The sequence below is a fragment of the Pelophylax lessonae genome (genome assembly GCF_965119305.1).
Source record: "Pelophylax lessonae genome assembly, contig: HAP1_SCAFFOLD_273, whole genome shotgun sequence".
NCBI classification, from domain to species: Eukaryota; Metazoa; Chordata; class Amphibia; order Anura; family Ranidae; genus Pelophylax; species Pelophylax lessonae.
The window spans coordinates 230,892-251,000 of record NW_028120067.1 but is presented as its reverse complement, the minus strand read 5'-3'; the positions used below and the strand labels follow the sequence as shown (position 1 = coordinate 251,000).

Sequence of the window (20,109 nt, the reverse complement as noted above, 5' to 3'; positions counted from 1 at the left end):
GGACGTCCACCCTTCTGGGGCACCCGGGTGACGGCCTCCATGGGGTCGCTGGGCGTCTTGGAACCTCTGGTCGCTATCAGTGTTGGGCACAGATATTACCTTTTGAGAGATCAATTGGTACATGCGCTTTATTTCTCTACTTTTGTTTGATTGCCCAGCATGCCTCATGTACCCGTGCTGTCCCACTGTTTATTGATGCCATTGTTGCCTGTGTTCATTATGACAAGTTTTTTCTGCTCTTACATTTTACTTGAACTGTTGATGATTGTCATCCTGTTTTTGAAAACTTAATAAAAATTATTGCAAATGAAAAGTCAGTATGGGCTGCCTAACCATATGTTTTTTTGCTACTTGCAGATTCACCATGTATTTCACTTGCAATTCCCGCAGCCTGTGCATGATATTGCCCCGATCTCAATAATGGAGGTGGTCAGGGGCTCAGACCCTAAACACCTCATCCTAAACCTTTATAATATACTACATCTACCAGCTTCTACCGTGCTAGTGTATGACCCCAAGACCAAATGGGAGGGTGATGTGGGTGCCCTGGAGGACGAGGAGTGGGCTGATACATGTAAACTGGTTTCTCCCAAACTGTCAGACCGCCTCACCCAAATGTACATCCTGCAACGTGCCTATCACTCCTATTATGACAGCCAGGTACAGAAGCGACACTTCCGAACTGTGCCCCATGTGCCAGTTGGAGCGGGGTACCTTCTATCACCTGCTCTGGAGTTGCCCAGAAGTACAGGGATTTTGGATGCAGGTTGTCAGATTTCTACATAACACTATGGGTTCCCCTCTGACGCTGCTCCCCAAGCCGTGCTTGCTTGGGATCTTCCCCGACACCAGTGTAGAAAGATTTACTACCCTCTTCTTGCATGAGACACTATTTCTGGCTAGGAAAGTGATTGCACGACAATGGATGCACGAAAAAACCTCCCGCCTTTCATGACTGGCTCCGAGAAGTTAACAACATGCTACCCTACAAAAAGTTCATATATGCCCATTGTGGTTGTCCTTCCAAGTTCAACAAAATATGGGACAGATGGGTACAGGCTCCAGAGACATGTATTTGATTTTGTACTGCTGTTTGTATTGGATTTTATTTTCACCACAAATCCCGCTTTTGTTTACTGTCAGGAACATAGAGCTATCACTGTTAGAGATTTGGCAATTCTTACACTCACTACGTGTGATAGATGTACCAAAGTATTCCTTCTTTGACATTATCTATTTTGCTGTATTCACATGACAGTTCCTCTGTTTGGATCTTTGTAATTGTGTTTTTCTAATCAATAAAAAACGTGTTTGATAAAAAATAAAAACTGGCGCGGCAGCTTCCCGGATGGTGCCTTAACCAGGGAGCTCAGTCCCGCTCCGGCACTATAAGAGCCCGCACCACGACTAACAACACATACCCGCCTCATCGCAAGGAGATTCCGGCTCCAGCTCCCCGGTGCTCCCATCGGGACCCCCGATGCCAGGCTCCCAGGTCCGCAGAGACCTCACGCAGCAGTTTTCGGGCCACGGCACTTCTAAAATGGCAGCCGCTTCCTCACACAGCCCGGGACTTGAGGAGGGGGAGGACATCTCGGATGCACCGGCACTATTGGGACAGCACAGGTCAGTCCCCAATAGCCCCACACCTCCATTGGAGCTCCCACAAATACTGTCCCCAGCATCTACAGTTTCTCTCCTGGAGAGAACCCTCGATGAACTAATAAAGTCCCCGGCTGGGGCCTACTTGGACCTGCTGAGCCTGACACAGGGCTCTCCTCCCCACACTAACCAGCAGGACTTTGCCTATTTAATGAGTACCTTCTCCAAAATGCTAGCTACAGGCTTGGCCCAGACAGCTTCCCAGATCACCTCTGCAATTCATTCTGATCTACAGAGTCTGGGGTCCAGACTTGAAGCCATGGAACTTAAAACTGACCAGACAGTATTTAAAGTTAACCAAAACTCTGCGAGGATGCAAGACTTGCATGACCAGCTGGACACCGCATTATCTAAGATAGACGAGCTTGAGAACAGGTCTAGAAGATACAACTTTACAATCAGAGGCCTGCCTGAGAGTGTTAAAGATGTTGAAGTAGCTGTTACCACTTTCATAAAAGACTTGATCCCCACTATACCGCAATACCGCCTGGAGCTTGACAGGGCTCATAAGGCCCTCAGGCCTCCCCTCCCTGACGGATCACCAAGAGATATTATTGTGAAGCCGCACTTCTATAAAGTCAAGGAGGAGGTCATGAAGATTTCTAGAAATGCGGAGCAATTAACGATTCAGGGCCACCCCATTCAAATTTCTGCGGACCTGTCACCCACTACCATCCAGAAACGGCGGGCACTTAAACCGCTCCTTCAAGTCCTACAGCAAAAAGCTATTAAATACTGGTGGTCCTTTCCTTTTTGTCTTACCTTTGTCCATTAACAAAGAACACACAGTTTTTCGGCCCTTCCTGAGGGGGAGCAACTCCTTCTGAAGCTTGGTTCCTTGCAGGATCCTGCCACCTCAGCTCCAGGCAGAAGCTCTGGCTCCTTCAAACGCCCTTCATCTCAAAGCCCCCTGGTTCCAACTTGGCAGAAACAACAGTTCAAGCGTGCCAAAGACGCAAGACCGCCTTAATGGCGTTCTCTTACCAACTGATATCCCTTCACTCTTTATCGGTCGCGAATTGGACTGATGTCTGTGGGGTACATTCCCCCTTTCTTGCTGGCCTGCAACATGGCCCCCTGTGGCATGCTCTGCACTTCTATGTTGAACATTAACCTTTTTTCGCATTTTCTCCAAGTTTTGCATTTTTGATTCTTTCTGCGGGACTCTCACAACAACTTATCGAGAAAGATCTCTTTTTTTATTCTTTTTAGGGTTTTTTTTTGTCCTGGCGGCACCTTTTGCTCTATGGGGCGCCTAGCCGGAGCAGGATTGCGGTTGCCCCTCGCCCCCTCTCTGCGTGGGTTTTGTAAACCTATGTAGACCAGGGCTGATGTCTTTATTTTTTAAAGAAAAGAGAACGGTCACCCAGACAGGACTTTATATGAGGTAGACACAATAGTCATAAAGAGTCAGAGTAAATTTATTAGTAGATTAAAAGCATACAATGAATATATATGCATAGCCATAAGCATAATTACAAGACAGCATATACAGCATGTAAGACAAATTGACAAAATAACAGCATAGCAGAAAATTGCACATGATGACACCATTGCAGCATCTGTGTAGCATAACAATAGATATATCTGTATTGGAAACTCGACGCATTTCGTGGGTCAATACACCCACTCATCAGGAGTATGTAAGTAGATCTGTCTAAAAATAAAAAATGTCAATGTTAGCTGTGCGTTTATATTGGCCTGCAAATGTGAAGTTTCAACAAATGTATGACCCAAGTGGGGAAACCACACTTACATCTGGCCAAATCAGATTGATAAATGCTGCCATGAAGTGGGGGTGCCAACGTCTGATCCGGGAGCTGAAGAGACAAGAATTCCCACAACAAAATGGGGAGCCGGGCAAGGAAACATGTGGGATGGAGAGTATGATCATTAAAGATGATGTGACACTGGCTGAAAATGCAAGGAATAATCTACCAAAGTATTAGAATATGGGCTGTATTACATAGTAAAAAGTAAGAGTATTCAATATAGAAGGTGTATTCCAGCAAAAACAGTGTCAACATCAAAAGAAAAAAGCAGAAAGAAGGCACCAAAAAGAGGCTCAGATCCCCAGAAAAAGTGCTGATCTCTGTAACTGGGAGTAGTGATAAGAAAACTGTGATAAATGAAATAGAGTGAAGTAGGTGAGCTCATTTGGTTTCATAACACTGACTAAGTGGACATAAATAGTGAAACTCAGTATCTCAGGATAATAGTAGTACAAAAAAGTAACAATATAATGAAAATAAAAATAATACAAATGAAAATACAGTAAGGTTGAGGCAAGTGTGGAAACCATAAAGTAATGAGCTCGCAGGGTGATGCCTGTCCACAAGCAGCAATGCCGAAAGTAATGAAGGATTGAAAGAGTGAAGTGTCTCAAAGAATGGGAGGTGGAGATTAGAGATGTACAGAACGGTTCGCCGGCGGACAGTTCCCAGCGAACTTAGCATGTTCGCGTTCGCCGCTGCGGGCGAACATATGCGATGTTCGGTCCGCCTCCTATACATCATCATTGAGGCAAACTTTGACCCTGAACCTCACAGTCAGCAGACACATTCCAGCCAATCAGCATACCTCCCTCCCACACCCTCCCACCTCCTATAAATAAGCAAGGGCAGCATCCATCTTAGATCATTTCTGTGTTTTTCTGTGTTACTGAGAGCAGGGAAAGTGCTGGTGCTGCTGCTGTTATAGCTAGGGACAGTTCCCGGTCTTGTTAGCCAGTGTTCTTGGTACACTCCTGCTGTAAGGACAGCACCCCAAAAAGCCCTTCCTAGGGCTGGTATTTGAGGTTTTTTTTGGATATATATATATATATATATATCTATTGTCCCCAAAAGCCCCTTTGAGGGCTGGTATTTGAGTATTTTTTTTAATATATATATATATATATATATATATATATATATATATATATATATATATATATGTAGCATGTTCAGAACCAGAAAAAAAAATTCATATAGGTGTAAAAGGGGTTCCCACCATCCCTGCTCTACTGAAAAATTATCTTTTTTTCTGGTTCTGGACATGCTACAGAGCTGAAACTTCACAGGTACACTTTTTAGACCCCCTAGACACTAAATCACACAAAAAAAGTTCTTAAAAATTGTCATTTTTGATAGAGAGCCAATTATTGGAAAACTTAAAAAAAAAAAAAACTTAAAAAAAAAAAAATTTCTTTGGATTTATTGTCTGGGGGGTCTAAAAAGTGTACCTGTGAAGTTTCAGCTCTGTAGCATGTCCAGAACCAGAAAAAAATAGAATTAGGGTTAGGGTTAGGGTTAGGGTTAGGGTTAGGGTTAGGGTTAGGGTTAGGGCTAAGGTTAGGGTTATTTTTAGGGCTTAGGGTTAGAGTTAGAGGGGTAGGGGTAGGGTTACTAACTCTAACCCTAAGTATCTCACCGTAACCCTAACCCTAGCCCCTAACACTAAACCTAACCCTAACCCTCTAACCTTAACCCTAACCCTCTAAGCCTAGCCATAAAAATAACCCTAACCCTAAACCTAACCCTAACCCTAACCCTAAACCTAACCCTAGCCCTAACCCTAATTCGTATTTTTTTCTGGTTCCGGAAATGCTACAGAGCTGAAACTTCACAGGTACACTTTTTAGACCCCCCAGATGCTAAATCCAAAGAATTTTTTTTTTTTTTTTTTTAATTTTTCCAATAATTGGCTCTCTATCAAAAAATTACAATTTTTAAGAACTTTTTTTTGTGTGATCCCTCTCCGGCATGCCACAGTCCAGGTGTTTGTCCCCTTGAAACAACTTTTCCATTACTATTGTGGCCAGAAAGAGTCCCTGTGGGTTTTAAAATTCGCCTGCCTATTAAAGTCTATGGCAGTTCGCCCGGTTTGCCGGTTCGCGAACATTTGCCGATGTTCGCGTTCGCCGTTCGCGAACGGCGAATTTTAGGTTCGCGACATCACTAGTGGAGATAGTGAGGGAAGTGATAGGGATGTGACAAGGTGTATAAATGTAGCCACATAGTAAACCCGTAGGAGAGAAAATAAGGGATGTCAGTGCGTGAAAAGATAGAAGTGCATAAAGTTGAGTTCCTCATCCCAATATCCACATAGGCTGCACGTAGATCTTGTCCCTAGCGCCATGTGTATGGTAAGACAAACACACACTGTTCGTCAACATGGAAAAAGCCAGCACTAGCTGGCAACCATGACCATAGATGTTACAAACACCACCAATACGTGTAGACGCTGCAGATGCAGCAGTGCATGTAATCAGCAGGAGCATGACGCCGATATATAGGTGGCTCCACCCCAAAGGGGAGGAGACAACAAGGGAGGAAACCTTCCCCATAATATATCGCAGCTCCCGGAGCAGATCTGCACCCGCCACCAGGGGGAAGCGCATATGCCACTAAAATTCGAGTGCCGAAGTGCACCTGCAAAAAAGAATGGTAAAATGGATTATTAATATATTATATACAATGCTTTCATGAATTGATGCTGTAACGTTGCATCAGTTAGACTAAAGCAGTGCGAGACAAAAGGCGGGCAATGGGTGTCTTCCACCCGGGGGATACTAGTAAAAAAAAGAGAGAATGGTCTAGCACTTGCAATTGTGTACACCTCCATCCCTAAATTTTGCAAAGACAAGAGAACGGTCGCCCAGGCGGGACTTTATATCAGGTAGACACAATAGTCATAAAGAGACATATACAGCATGTAAGACAATTGTAATGTAAAGAAGGGAGTGAAGCAGATAGGGGCAGGGGGGAGGGGGAGAGGAGAAGGGATTGGAGCAGATGGGGGGGGGAGAACTGAGGAGAGAGAAGGGAGTGGAGCAGATAGGGGCAGGGGGGAGGAGGAGAGGAGAAGGAAGTGGAGCAGATAGGGGGGAGAGGTGAAGGGGGGAGAGAAGAAGGGATTGGAGCAGATGGGGGGGGGAGAACTGAGGAGAGAGAAGGGAGTGGAGCGGATGGGGGGAGAGGAGAACTGAGGAGTGAAGAAGGGAGTGGAGCGGATGGGGGAGAGGAGAATTGAGGAGTGAAGAAGGGAGTGGAGCAGATAGGGGCAAGGGAGAGGGGGAGAGGAGAAGGGAGGAGAGGAGAAGGGAGGAGAGAAGAAGGGATTGGAGCAGATGGGGGGGAGGATAACTGAGGAGAGAAGAAGGGATTGGAGCAGATGGGGGGAGAGGAGAACTGAGGAGAGAAGAAGGGAGTGGAGCGGATGGGGGGAGAGGAGAACTGAGGAGTGAAGAAGGGAGTGGAGCGGATGGGGGGAGAGGAGAACTGAGGAGAGAAGAAGGGAGTGGAGTGGATGGGGGGAGAGGAGAACTGAGGAGTGAAGAAGGGAGTGGAGCGGATGGGGGGAGAGGAGAACTGAGGACAGAAGAAGGGAGTGGAGCGCATGGGGGGAGAGGAGAACTGAGGAGAGAAGAAGGGAGTGGAGCGGATGGGGGGAGAGGAGAACTGAGGAGAGAAGAAGGGAGTGGAGCAGATGGGGGGAGTGGAGAACTGAGGAGTGAAGAAGGGAGTGGAGCGGATGGGGGGAGAGGAGAACTGAGGAGTGAAGAAGGGAGTGGAGTAGATAGGGGCAAGGGAGAGGGGGAGAGGAGAAGGGAGGAGAGAAGAAGAGATTGAAGCAAATGGGGGGGAGAGGAGAATTGAGGCGAGAAGAAAGGAGTGGAGCAGATGGGGGAGAGGCAAAGGGAGGAGAGAAGAAGGGATTGGAGCAGATGGGGGGGGAGGAGAACTGAGGAGAGAAGAAGGGAGTGGAGCAGATAGGGGCAGGGGAGAGGGGGAGAGGAGAACTGAGGAGAGAAGAAGAGATTGAAGCAAATGGGGGGGAGAGGAGAATTGAGGCGAGAAGAAAGGAGTGGAGCAGATGGGGGAGAGGCAAAGGGAGGAGAGAAGAAGGGATTGGAGCAGATGGGGGGGGGGAATTGAGGAGAGAAGATGGGAGTGGAGCAGATGGGGGGGATTGAGGAGAGAATATGGGAGGGGAGCAGATGGGGGGGGGAATTGAGGAGAGAAGATGGGAGTGGAGCAGATGGGGGGGATTGAGGAGAGAATATGGGAGGGGAGCAGATGGGGGGGGATTGAGGATAGAAGATGGGAGTGGAGCAGATGGGGGGGGGGGGATTGAGGAGAGAAGATGTGAGTGGAGCAGATGGGATGGGGGGGGGAGGAGGAGAGGAGTAGTAGATGTGATTGGCCTTTTATTACTTTCAGATGAACAGATATCTGAGAAGAGCGCACATTACCACTAAAGGAGGAGAGGAGATCCAGTTTAATGAAGGAAAAGTCTCATTCGGATTTGATCTATTAAACATCATATTTACACCTAATGATTCCTTATCAATGGATCCAGTTGGATTTTTCTACAAACACGGAAGAGAAATGAGACTCCAACTTAATGAGAGTGCGATTCGGTGGAATCCACGATTCTCTCAGGTATCTGAAAAAACATCTTTCAGTCTTTACAAAACACAAAGTCCACATAACACATAAAAACACAAAAATGTACAAAGAGACAAAACCCAGAAACCATTCGTAAGAAAACATTCTACACTTGCTGACCGCATAACTGTAAATGTACATTATGACTTTACAGAAAATACCGGGGTGATGGCTGCAGATAGATGCCATTACCCCGGTATCTTTTGTTTCCTCAGGCGGTCGGCTTTCTGATAAAAGTGGTCCCAGTTGCAGATTCACCACTGAATCACTTTTATAAGCAGCGGTAGAGATGCCCCCCTCCCCCGCCTCCCGGTGGTTCCCGGGCTAATGTTACCGATCCGCGAGCCCGGGAACCATCCGCCCTCAGCTATGTTTTAGCATAGAGATGAGTGATGGACAGATGGCCACCGTTCATCTCTTTGGCCTTTTTTAATTGAATAAAGTGTCGTTTTTACAAAAAAATCGTATTTGAAAAACCGCTGCGCAAGAACCGTGTTTCAACAACCGCCAATTTATTCTCTAGGGTCTTTGCTAAAAAAATATATAATATTTGTGGGTTCTACGTAACTGTCTAGCAAAAAATATTGATTTTACCTCGTAAGCAACAAATGTAAGAAAAAGGCCCGGTCTTAAAGTGTTGTATCTAAAACCATAAGCCAAAATGTAATACATTGCAGATTACCAGTCCATGGATGTGGTGGCTGCATTCGTTTTTATATTTTAGTTTTTTTTTTTTACTTCATTTTCACTTCATAGTCCTACGAATAACACATTTCATGTCCCATTTCTCCATTGTACCTATGGGGGGAGCCATGGTTGTAATACAGACTGGACTGGACATGTCTGTCTTCGTTCCTCTCTATTACATTGGGGGGAGGGGGGGGGTAGTCGCTTACTGAACAGAAATTGCTTTAACTTTCTGATCACATTGTATTTTTGGACAGATATACATGTGTGGACTGGTAATCTGTAATATATGACATTGTTAGTTTTGGGTTTAGTTACACTTTAATTCATGTGTATAATATGGAAGGAGAGTAATGGACTCATCATTAGAGATGGGTCATATAGGAACGGTAGAATGGTGGACGGTATACTTACACTTCAGACATGTTGTTTATCCTTATAGGAGAACTTGGTCCATATAGGTAATCATTATTATTACACATCCAGAGATTTATTCTATTATCTTTGTCTTCAGACTCCACGTTCTCTGTGCTCCGAGATCTGCCCTCAAGGATACCATAAACTTCAACCCGGAGGAAGACAACCCTGCTGTCACCAGTGTGTGCCCTGCCCGGAGAATGGGATCTCCAATAGTACTGGTTGGTACCTCTAATACTATAGTCCGCCTTATCTCTCTTCCTACACTATATTGTCAAAAGTATTGGGACGCCTGCCTTTACACACACATGAACTTTAATGGCATCCCAGTCTTAGTCCGTAGGGTTCAATATTGAGTTGGCCCACCCTTTGCAGCTATAACAGCTTCAACTCTTCTGGGAAGGCTGTCCACAAGGTTTAGGAGTGTGTCTATGGGAATGTTTCAGTGTGTTTATGGGAATGTTGGAGAGAAGGCCTGGCTCACAGTCTGCGCTCTAATTCATCCCGTAGGTGTTCTATTGGGTTGAGGTCAGGACTCTGTGCAGGCCAGCCATGTTCCTCCACCCTAAACTCACTCATCCATGTCTTTATGGACCGAAGGGAGGAGAGAAGAATGGATTGGAGCAGATGGGGGGGGGGCGAAGGAAGGAGAGAAGGAAGGGATTGGAGCAGATAAGAGAGGGGGAGAAGGGAGGAGAGAAGAAGGGATTGGAGCAGTGGCGGTTTTAGGCATGGGCGAATGGGGAAGCTGCCCGGGGCGGCATTTTTTCATGACACGTGGTGGGCGGCATGACAGTGTTCCCCAACCCCTGGGCCGTGGACCAGTACTGGTCCGTGGAACAAATGGTACCGGGCCGCCCGTGGAAATTTGAATAATTGCACTGTGGCAGCCGAGCCCCGTTCACCCATGCCTAAAAACCACCACTGCCGCAGCCGAGCCGAGGCGCAGAGCATTGCTCCCTCCCGAGCCCGCCCATTGTGTGACAATAGCGAATGAAAATTCGCTATTGTCACACTGATCCTCCTCCTGGCCAATCAGGGAGCGGGTCCTCCCGCTTCCTGATTGGCCGAAAGGCGAACCCCACGCCATTGGCTGAGGAGGAGGCGCCGCGAGAGGACTGAGGAGACGCGAGGAATCCGGGGACTGAACGGAAGAGAAGTGAGGTAAGTGCATGGACGGGTCTCGCGGGGGGAACGCTGGCATCTCTACATTGAAAGGGGGCAATGCTGTGGCACTCTGAATTTATTGGGGGCATTGCTGTGGCACTCTGCATTTATTGGGGGCATTGCTGTGGAACTCTGCATTTATTGGGGGCAAAGCAGTGGAACTCTGCATTTATTGGGGGCAAAGCTGTGGAACTCTGCATTTATTGGGGGCAATGCTGTGGCACTCTGCATTTATTGGGGGCATTGCTGTGGCCCTCTGCATTTATTGGGGGCAATGCTGTGGCACTCTGCATTTATTGGGGGCATTGCTGTGGCACTCTGCATTTATTGGGAGCATTGCTTTGGCACTCTGCATTTATTGGGGGCAAAGCTGTGGAACTCTGCATTTATTGGGGGCAATGCTGTGGCACTCTGCATTTATTGGGGGCATTGCTGTGGCGCTCTGCATTTATTGGGGGCAATGCTGTGGCACTCTGCATTTATTGGGGGCATTGCTGTGGCACTCTGCATTTATTGGGGGCAATTCTGTGGCACTCTGCATTTATTGGGGGCATTGCTGTGGCACTCTGCATTTATTGGGGGCAATGCTGTGGCACTCTGCATTTATTGGGGGCATTGCTGTCGCACTCTGCATTTATTGGGGGCATTGCTGTCGCACTCTGCATTTATTGGGGGCAATGCTGTGGCACTCTGCATTTATTGGGGGCATTGCTGTGGCACTCTGCATTTATTGGGGGCAATGCTGTGGCACTCTGCATTTATTGGGGGCATTGCTGTGGCACTCTGCATTTATTGGGGGCAATTCTGTGGCACTCTGCATTTATTGGGGGCATTGCTGTGGCACTCTGCATTTATTGGGGGCAATGCTGTGGCACTCTGCATTTATTGGGGGCATTGCTGTCGCACTCTGCATTTATTGGGGGCATTGCTGTCGCACTCTGCATTTATTGGGGGCAATGCTGTGGCACTCTGCATTTATTGGGGGCATTGCTGTGGCACTCTGCATTTATTGGGGGCAATGCTGTGGCACTCTGCATTTATTGGGGGCAATGCTGTGGCACTCTGCATTTATTGGGGGCAATGCTGTGGCACTCTGCATTTATTGGGGGCATTGCTGTGGCCCTCTGCATTTATTGGGGGCAATGCTGTGGCACTCTGCATTTATTGGGGGCATTGCTGTGGCACTCTGCATTTATTGGGAGCATTGCTTTGGCACTCTGCATTTATTGGGGGCAAAGCTGTGGAACTCTGCATTTATTGGGGGCAATGCTGTGGCACTCTGCATTTATTGGGGGCATTGCTGTGGCGCTCTGCATTTATTGGGGGCAATGCTGTGGCACTCTGCATTTATTGGGGGCAATGCTGTGGCACTCTGCATTTATTGGGGGCATTGCTGTGGCACTCTGCATTTATTGGGGGCAATGCTGTGGCACTCTGCATTTATTGGGGGCATTGCTGTGGCACTCTGCATTTATTGGGGGCAATGCTGTGGAACTCTGCATTTATTGGGGGCAATGCTGTGGCACTCTGCATTTATTGGGGGCAATGCTGTGGCACTCTGCATTTATTGGGGGCAATGCTGTGGCACTCTGCATTTATTGGGGGCATTGCTGTGGCACTCTGCATTTATTGGGGGCAATGCTGTGGCACTCTGCATTTATTGGGGGCATTGCTGTCGCACTCTGCATTTATTGGGGGCATTGCTGTCGCACTCTGCATTTATTGGGGGCAATGCTGTGGCACTCTGCATTTATTGGGGGCATTGCTGTGGCACTCTGCATTTATTGGGGGCAATGCTGTGGCACTCTGCATTTATTGGGGGCAATGCTGTGGCACTCTGTATTTATTGGGGGCATTGCTGTGGCACTCTGCATTTATTGGGGACAATGCTGTGGCACTCTGCATTTATTGGGGGCATTGCTGTGGAACTCTGCATTTATTGGGGGCAATGCTGTGGCACTCTGCAGTTTATTGGGGGCAATGCTGTGGCACTCTGCATTTATTGGGGGCATTGCTGTGGCACTCTGCATTTATTGGGGGCATTGCTGTCGCACTCTGCATTTATTGGGGGCAATGCTGTGGCACTCTGCATTTATTGGGGGCAATGCTGTGGCACTCTGCATTTATTGGGGGCATTGCTGTGGCACTCTGCATTTATTGGGGGCAATGCTGTGGCACTCTGCATTTATTGGTGGCATTGCTGTGGCACTCTGCATTTATTGGGGGCATTGCTGTGGCACTCTGCATTTATTGGGGGCAATGCTGTGGCACTCTGCATTTATTGGGGGCAATGCTGTGGCACTCTGTATTTATTGGGGGCATTGCTGTGGCACTCTGCATTTATTGGGGACAATGCTGTGGCACTCTGCATTTATTGGGGGCATTGCTGTGGAACTCTGCATTTATTGGGGGCAATGCTGTGGCACTCTGCAGTTTATTGGGGGCAATGCTGTGGCACTCTGCATTTATTGGGGGCATTGCTGTGGCACTCTGCATTTATTGGGGGCATTGCTGTCGCACTCTGCATTTATTGGGGGCAATGCTGTGGCACTCTGCATTTATTGGGGGCAATGCTGTGGCACTCTGCATTTATTGGGGGCATTGCTGTGGCACTCTGCATTTATTGGGGGCAATGCTGTGGCACTCTGCATTTATTGGTGGCATTGCTGTGGCACTCTGCATTTATTGGGGGCATTGCTGTGGCACTCTGCATTTATTGGGGGCATTGCTTTGGCACTCTGCATTTATTTTGGGCATTGCTGTGGCACTCTGCATTTATTGTTATGTTGTCATGTTATTTTTTTATTTTTTTGGGGGGGGGGTGCTGGGAGGGAGTCTTGCCCGGGGAGCAATTTAATGTAGAACCGCCACTGGATTGGACCAGATGTGGGGAGAGGAGAATTAAGGAGAGAAGAAGGGAGTGGAGCAGATAGGGGTAGGGGGTGGAGGAGAGGGAGTGGAGCAGATAGGGGCAGGGGGAAGAGGAGAATTGAGGAGAGAAGAAAGGAGTGGAGCAGATAGGGGCAGGGGGGAGGAGGAGAGGAGAAGGGAGTGGAGCAGACAGGGGCAGGGGGAGGAGGAGAGGAGAAGGGAGTGGAGCAGATGGGCGGGGGAGGGAGGAAAAAATATATCAGGGTTATAGCTGCCAGCTAATCCCGATATTTAATGTCAAACAAATGATGTATTTTTACTATAGGCCGGTTGGCAAGTGGTTAGGATCGCAGTATACAGAGGAGCCTTGGCAGAGCGCTGTGGCTTTCACGTAAATTGCAAACATGTGCAATTAAACCCTCTTGTATTTAACATGAACTGTTAGACGGGGTAATTTGTTTTATATTGCAGGCTAGCTGGTAAGTGTGCTGGGAAATTGTCTGTTGGTTGTATAGCAGGGGATTTTTATGGGGAACCTCATGCAAAAATTATTAAAATTGTGGGACCTCCCAAAAATCCACACCAGACCCACTTTGGATGGGGGGCTGTGGAACACAGCTTACCTTAGAGAGGTTGGGAAATCCCTCTCTCAACCCACTAGGCCCCTCTTATGTGTAAGTCACCCTGTGTCTATTAGGGACACAGGGTGACCAAGAAAATGATGGACTTAATGGACACAGAGAATATGGTATAGATTGACTCTTTGGGACTTGTTACCCGACTAACTCAGGCACAGACCGATTGGAGATCTGGTACCTGTTTAGTCTACCTTTTGGGGGGGGGGGAAGATGTTTAACAATAGTCACCATCACTAGGAATGAAAGACAGACACTATATGTGGGCCCCTTGGAGTAATGTTATCTTTGATTCAAGCCCATGTCTCCCCAAGACAGTCAGACTCATAGCAGATGCTAATATCATCAGCTCTACCACCTGTCTTCCACAAATTGTTGACTATGCTGATTTACTCACCTATTGTTTCTGTTCAGATGGCTAGGTAATTAGTTCAGGTTATTTCTATTTCTGTATACAATTTCATCTGCATAGGATAATGTAATCAGGCACCTGACCTGGTGGGGTAATCTGATCAGGAGGGGGATGTCCTCCTGTGAGGTATATATTCGGTGTGAGTTTGTTTAAAGGTTCCAGCTAGGTTGTCGGCTAGCTTTGTATGGGGGCGGCTGTAATATCGGATATCTATGTTCAAGACTGAAGGAAGCGTTATACTGACAGAAGCCCACAAGCAGGGTGTGGGTCATGGTTCTGTTACAGACCCTTATCCAAGCATTTAGTCTGACAGGTCAGGAAAGGTGGGGCTGAGCATGTGCCTCCCCTCCTGAAACATACAAGGCAAAATGCCCTCAACATAGGAGGGGTACTGAGCCAGGGAGAACCTCCTACTCAGCAAATATTGTCCCCATATTGATTGAGAGAAAAGACTTTGCCCAACAACCCTGACCCAGCTTGAGTTCTAGCTTCCTATAAACTTGTTCAGCTCTTCTGTGTCATGCCACTGCACTTGAGAAAGGAGCGTGCACGCCCTGTGAGGCTACTGCGCACGATCAGAAACGCGCTGTGCGATTGGCTGCTGGATCTGTCATGCTGAGCTCCCCTGTCTGTTAGCGCCAGATGTACTGAGGAGCAGGGCGCCCTTCTGAAGCTGTTGGCCATCCTACCAAATGGTCTCTTGGCTCACCAGGTGTCTCCCTGAGGAACAGAACACCTTCCTGAAGCCGCCGGCCATCCTACTATCTGATCTTTTGGCCCTCCAGGCATCTCCCTCCTTCACCATCCCCTGCACGACCTCTTGGAGACAAAACATCAAGCCGTGGACCCCTGTTTTCCTGCAGACAACCTAACAGATGAGATATTTTATACTGTTTTAGCCACTATATACTATATACTGCAGCGGTCAGCCCCTCCTAGGCAAAGTGACGTAAAGTGTACGTCACTCGCCCACGAGCCTCTAGGGGGCGAGCGCGCGCATCGCCGGAGGCGCACTCCTGCCCCCGCTCATTCCCTGACATCCCTGCGCGTGTGACCGGTGGCTCCAATGTCCACTGGTCACTCGCGATCTCCCGCAGGAGAGGGAGAAAGGCAGACGGCTGATGTAAACACTGTGATCCCTTAGATCATGACAGAGGCTATGTGATCCTGCTATGTAGGATCGTATGTCTCTGTGATGATCTCACAAGACACGCCCCTTGACAGTTAGAATCACTCCCCTAGGGACACACTTAAACCCTTGATCACTAATAAAGTTAGCCCCTTCCCTTCCAGTGTCATTATTACAGTAACAGTGCAAATGTATAGCACTGATTACTGTAGTAATGTCACTGGTAACCCCAAAAGTGTAAAAAATGTCAGTCAGGGGTCCGATCTGTCCACCGCAATGTCGCAGTCCCGCAAAAAAAAAAAATCGCAGATCGCTGCCATTACTAGTTAATAAAAAAAAACAATAAAAGTGACATAAATCTTTCCCGTAGATAGTAAACGCAATAACTTTTGTGCAAACCAATCAAAATACGCTTATTGCGATTTTTTTTTTGAGAATTTCATTCAATAATGTGAAAAATATTGTTATTTTTTCAAAATTGTTGCTCTTTTTTTGTTTATAGCGCAAAAAATAAAAACACGCACAGGTGATCAAATACCACCAAAAGAAAGCTCTGTTTGTGGGAAAAAAGGACGTCAATTTCATTTGGGTACAGAATCGCACGACCGCGCAATTGTCCGTTAAAGTCACGCAGTGCTGAATCGCAAAATAGGGCCTGGTCTTTGAGCAGCCAAATCCTCCGGGGCTTAAGTGGTTAAATGTGAGCAGTTTTCCTGTACCTGCCTTACCCTTTTAATTAAATTGATAACACTTAGAGGCGCTCTGCTTTTTGTTTTTATAACAACCCTGACCCAGTGCTTGTGGGGTCTCTGGGGGAAGGATCTTATTGTATTATGAAAGTCCACTTTAACAATAAAAGAGTAGCCAGAGATACATCTCCATGCACCCACTTTCATAAAAAAAAGTGAAATGTAAAATATAAACACATACAAAGCTGCACAATGTAAATCCACCATCAATCCCATTGTCCAGTGATGCGGATCCATGTCAATCACAATGAGCGGCACCGACCGCAGGAACAGAAATGCTGACTGTCAATGGGCCTGCCGGTGGGTGAAGCTGATTGGGAGCTAGTACAGATAGGAAAGCAAATCCCAATGTGAGATTATTGTCTCTGGACCTGAGAAATATAGAGAAAAATGTATCCAGCACTGGTGCAAAAAAAGAAAAAATAACAACTGCCATGGTTCTACAATATTTGCTATAAGAATCTTGTCTAAAGATAATCTCAGGTAGGGATGAGAAAATCTGCCCTGGGTTTGGTTCCAGATGCTGAACCCCAATGAAATCAATGGAAGCGGAATCTCTCAAATTTAAAATGGCCGTTTTATGGGCTAATAGGCAAGTGAATTTTGGTGACTTCAATGGGTCTTGCGGATGTGATTTCCTTAGGAAACAGTTGGAACGGATTCCAGACACCCCGACTGGGTATCTCCGCCAAGAAGCTGCTTCCTAAGCTCTGGAACATGAGACCCATGAATCTGGCTATAGTTACCCCAAGAACTAGGCAATACCATTTTCGGAGTAAACCTGAATAAGAACTGTTTATTGAACAAGAATATAGGCCTTTTATACACTTGAGAAGTATGTCAGTCCCTACATGAACAATGACCAGAATATTTACCCAAAACATCACACAATGGTTTAGAGAACGAGGTAGGGCTGACTCATGGCTAATCCCCCTCTAGCAACTACTTTAGCTGACAATTATATAATTAACATGCTAATTAACTTAGCACTTAAACCAGCCTAGTTGGAATGCACAGAATGCTAGCAGACAAACAATAGATGACACAATTACCACCTGGACAATCAGGGATCTCATTCCAGGTCAGACTTGCCGGCATCGAGCTCCCAAAGAACAATACACATTATTATAAGTGTAAACACATCCCCACAGTAGATAATAGGTTGTTAATTAATAATGGGTGAAAGACAGGTGGCTTGAGTTGATGAGATTACCAATAAGGATTGCTCCACAGTCCACACAGTCAGTGGCCAGGAGGCTAGCCTGCAGTCCTCTCCAAAAGTCTCCCAAATCTGTGACACCAGTGTCGGTGGGAAGATATAATTTATAGAAACAGTAGAAATACCTCCTCTATATATTATGTATGGCTCCCACTGTACAGGGTATTCAGCCGAAGCTTGGTGTGATGGCTCATTCCTAGTCTCAGTTCTACTGGCTGGGGAAGAAGACGCACACAAGGATAGGAAGACATAGAAGAATACATGAGGACCCACCAAAGATCACTAATATCTGACACAATCCCAACTTTTTCTGGTCATTCAATAGAAACTGTGTGGAAACTTGGTTTGTATAAAATTAAGATAATTATCTTTACTTTTAACTTCCAGATAAACTGGGTAATCTCCAGAAAATCAAAGTATGGATGGGATTAAAAAAGTCCAATTGTCCTATCTTGTGATGAATCTTCCTCTCGATCACATGATACAATAAATCATATATTGATCCTGACTCCAGGAAAATTCTATATCACACAATATCGGATTTAAAGCTATGACTTGTGCCCTATAGTCTTTGTCATTTTCTATAAGAACCTTTTTTCCTATTTCAGACATGGAAAGGTGTTATGAGTGTCCGCAGGATCAATGGCCCAACGAGAGACGAGACACCTGTATACAAAGATCAATTGAGTTCCTGTCTTATGAAGATACATTGGGGATGTCTCTGATCTTTATGGCTCTGTTATTCTGTTCTGGAACTATAATCATCTTTGGGATGTTTGTGAAACACAAAGACACTCCAATAGTAAAAGCCAATAACCGGAGCCTCAGCTTCATCCTTCTCCTCTCACTCATCCTGTCCTTCCTTTGTCCTCTGATGTTCGTCGGACGTCCTACAAAGATCTCCTGTCTTCTCCGACAAGCTGTTTTTGGGACAACTTTTTCAGTGGCAATTTCTTCCGTTCTGGCTAAAACAGTTACTGTTGTTCTGGCTTTTAATGTTACCAGACCTATCGGTAAACCAAGCCAATGGCTGAGGAAACAATTCTCTGCTTTCCTCCTGATTATCTGTTCTTCTGGGCAGCTTGCCATCTGTGTCTTCTGGTTGGTCTTTTCTCCACCCTTCCCAGAGTATAACAGCCAAGTGGAGGTGGGGAAGATGATATTACAGTGTAATGAGGGCTCAGTCACTGCTTTCTACATTGTGATTGGCTACATGGGAGGTCTGGCCATGCTTAGCTTTATTGTAGCGTTTTTAGCCAAGAAACTTCCAGACACGTTCAATGAAGCTCAGTACATCACATTCAGCATGCTGGTCTTCTGCAGTGTTTGGATCTCCTTCATCCCAGCCTACCTCAGCACTAAAGGGAAATACATGGTGGCTGTGGAGGTCTTCGCCATCTTGTCCTCCAGTGCTGGACTCCTGGGCTGTATCTTCATCCCCAAATGTTACATCCTTCTCCTTAGACCAGATCTGAATGTGAAGGCCACTGTAGCCCAAAGAAAGACACCTCAATGAAAAATATAACTTATATACTGGCATGAAAAGTAATGCTGTGAATTGTGGATAGCAAATAAAATGCTTGCAATGAGATCGTAGAATGTTCTTTGGCAAAAGCAGTAACTGTGATAGGTTGTGATTACTCACTGAGATGAGACATAAATATATGCAAAAGAAATCTGCTGTCATTAACGTGGATATAGAATAAACAGTGTATAGGAAGTGTGCTGTGTCCCCATAGTGCTCTGATAATCCTTTGTCATGAATAAACCCCGTGTTCTGTTTTTTTTTTTTATAAATCTATCATGTTTTAGATTTAAGGTGTTTTAAAAATAAAATACAATTTTAAAAGTTTCTTATGATGTTTTAAGAATATTATTATTATTATTATTATTATTATTATTATTATGCCTAGAGGTCAATACCATGGTAGCATACGATATATTAGGGATATTGCACCATTGACTCAGGGTATAGAGGAAGGAGTTCCATGTCTCCACCCATTATCTTTAAATGAGGAACATTCCCTTTGTTTTATTTAAAAGTGTATATCTGAGAAAATTAATAAATAAACAAATTTAGTACATCTCTGCAACACATGTACATTTACCTTGTTTTATCCCTTTAACTACTTCTCACCCGTAGATGATGATATCCGGGTGATGTTTGCAGCTGCAGGCATTATCCCGTTATATTTTGGTTTTCAGGTGGCAGCACTTTTTAATGTGAAAGTGATCCTAGTGGCTAAATAGTCACAGGATTGCTTTTACAACCCCGATCTTCTCTATGGTCTAAGAAACCGTAAGTGATGAGTGTTTTGTCACTTCCGGTTTTGCCAGGATGTAAACAAGCCCTAACATAACGGGTATATTTCTACCTATAGCTGCCATCATCATGGGTGGGTTAGGGCCTTCCACAAGGCACAATTGTGTTCGGGAAGCTGTATATTTGGTACAAACTGATATGCTTATTGATAGATTTATAGAGAAAGGGTATGATAGAAAAGATTTAGAAAACACCAGGGAACTGGTTAGGAGGATGAATAGAGAGAAATTGTTACGTAAAAGACAAAAGAAAATCCAAGAGTTTTATATAGCTTATATAACAGGATATAATGTCCAATATAAAGAGGTGGGAAAGTGTATGAGGAAATATTGGCCATTGTTACTGAAGGACCATACCTTTCAGGGGGATTCTACTAAAAAAAAAACACAGTTAATTTATAAAAAGGG

At 45.8% G+C, this 20,109-nt stretch overlaps 1 protein-coding gene across 1 annotated transcript; it reads left to right on the top strand.

The window, feature by feature from the left end:
* Nucleotides 1-9,366: 9,366 nt before the first annotated feature.
* LOC309543660 (vomeronasal type-2 receptor 26-like) lies at nt 9,367-18,895 on the top strand (the record flags this gene model as incomplete). The annotated part of the gene is made up of 2 exons (XM_082276113.1): nt 9,367-9,418; nt 17,988-18,895. Exon 2 carries the CDS (start codon nt 17,990-17,992, stop codon nt 18,893-18,895), a length of 906 nt encoding a protein of 301 aa, XP_082132239.1. The 5' UTR covers nt 9,367-9,418; nt 17,988-17,989.
* Between the last annotated feature and the right edge of the window lie 1,214 nt (nt 18,896-20,109).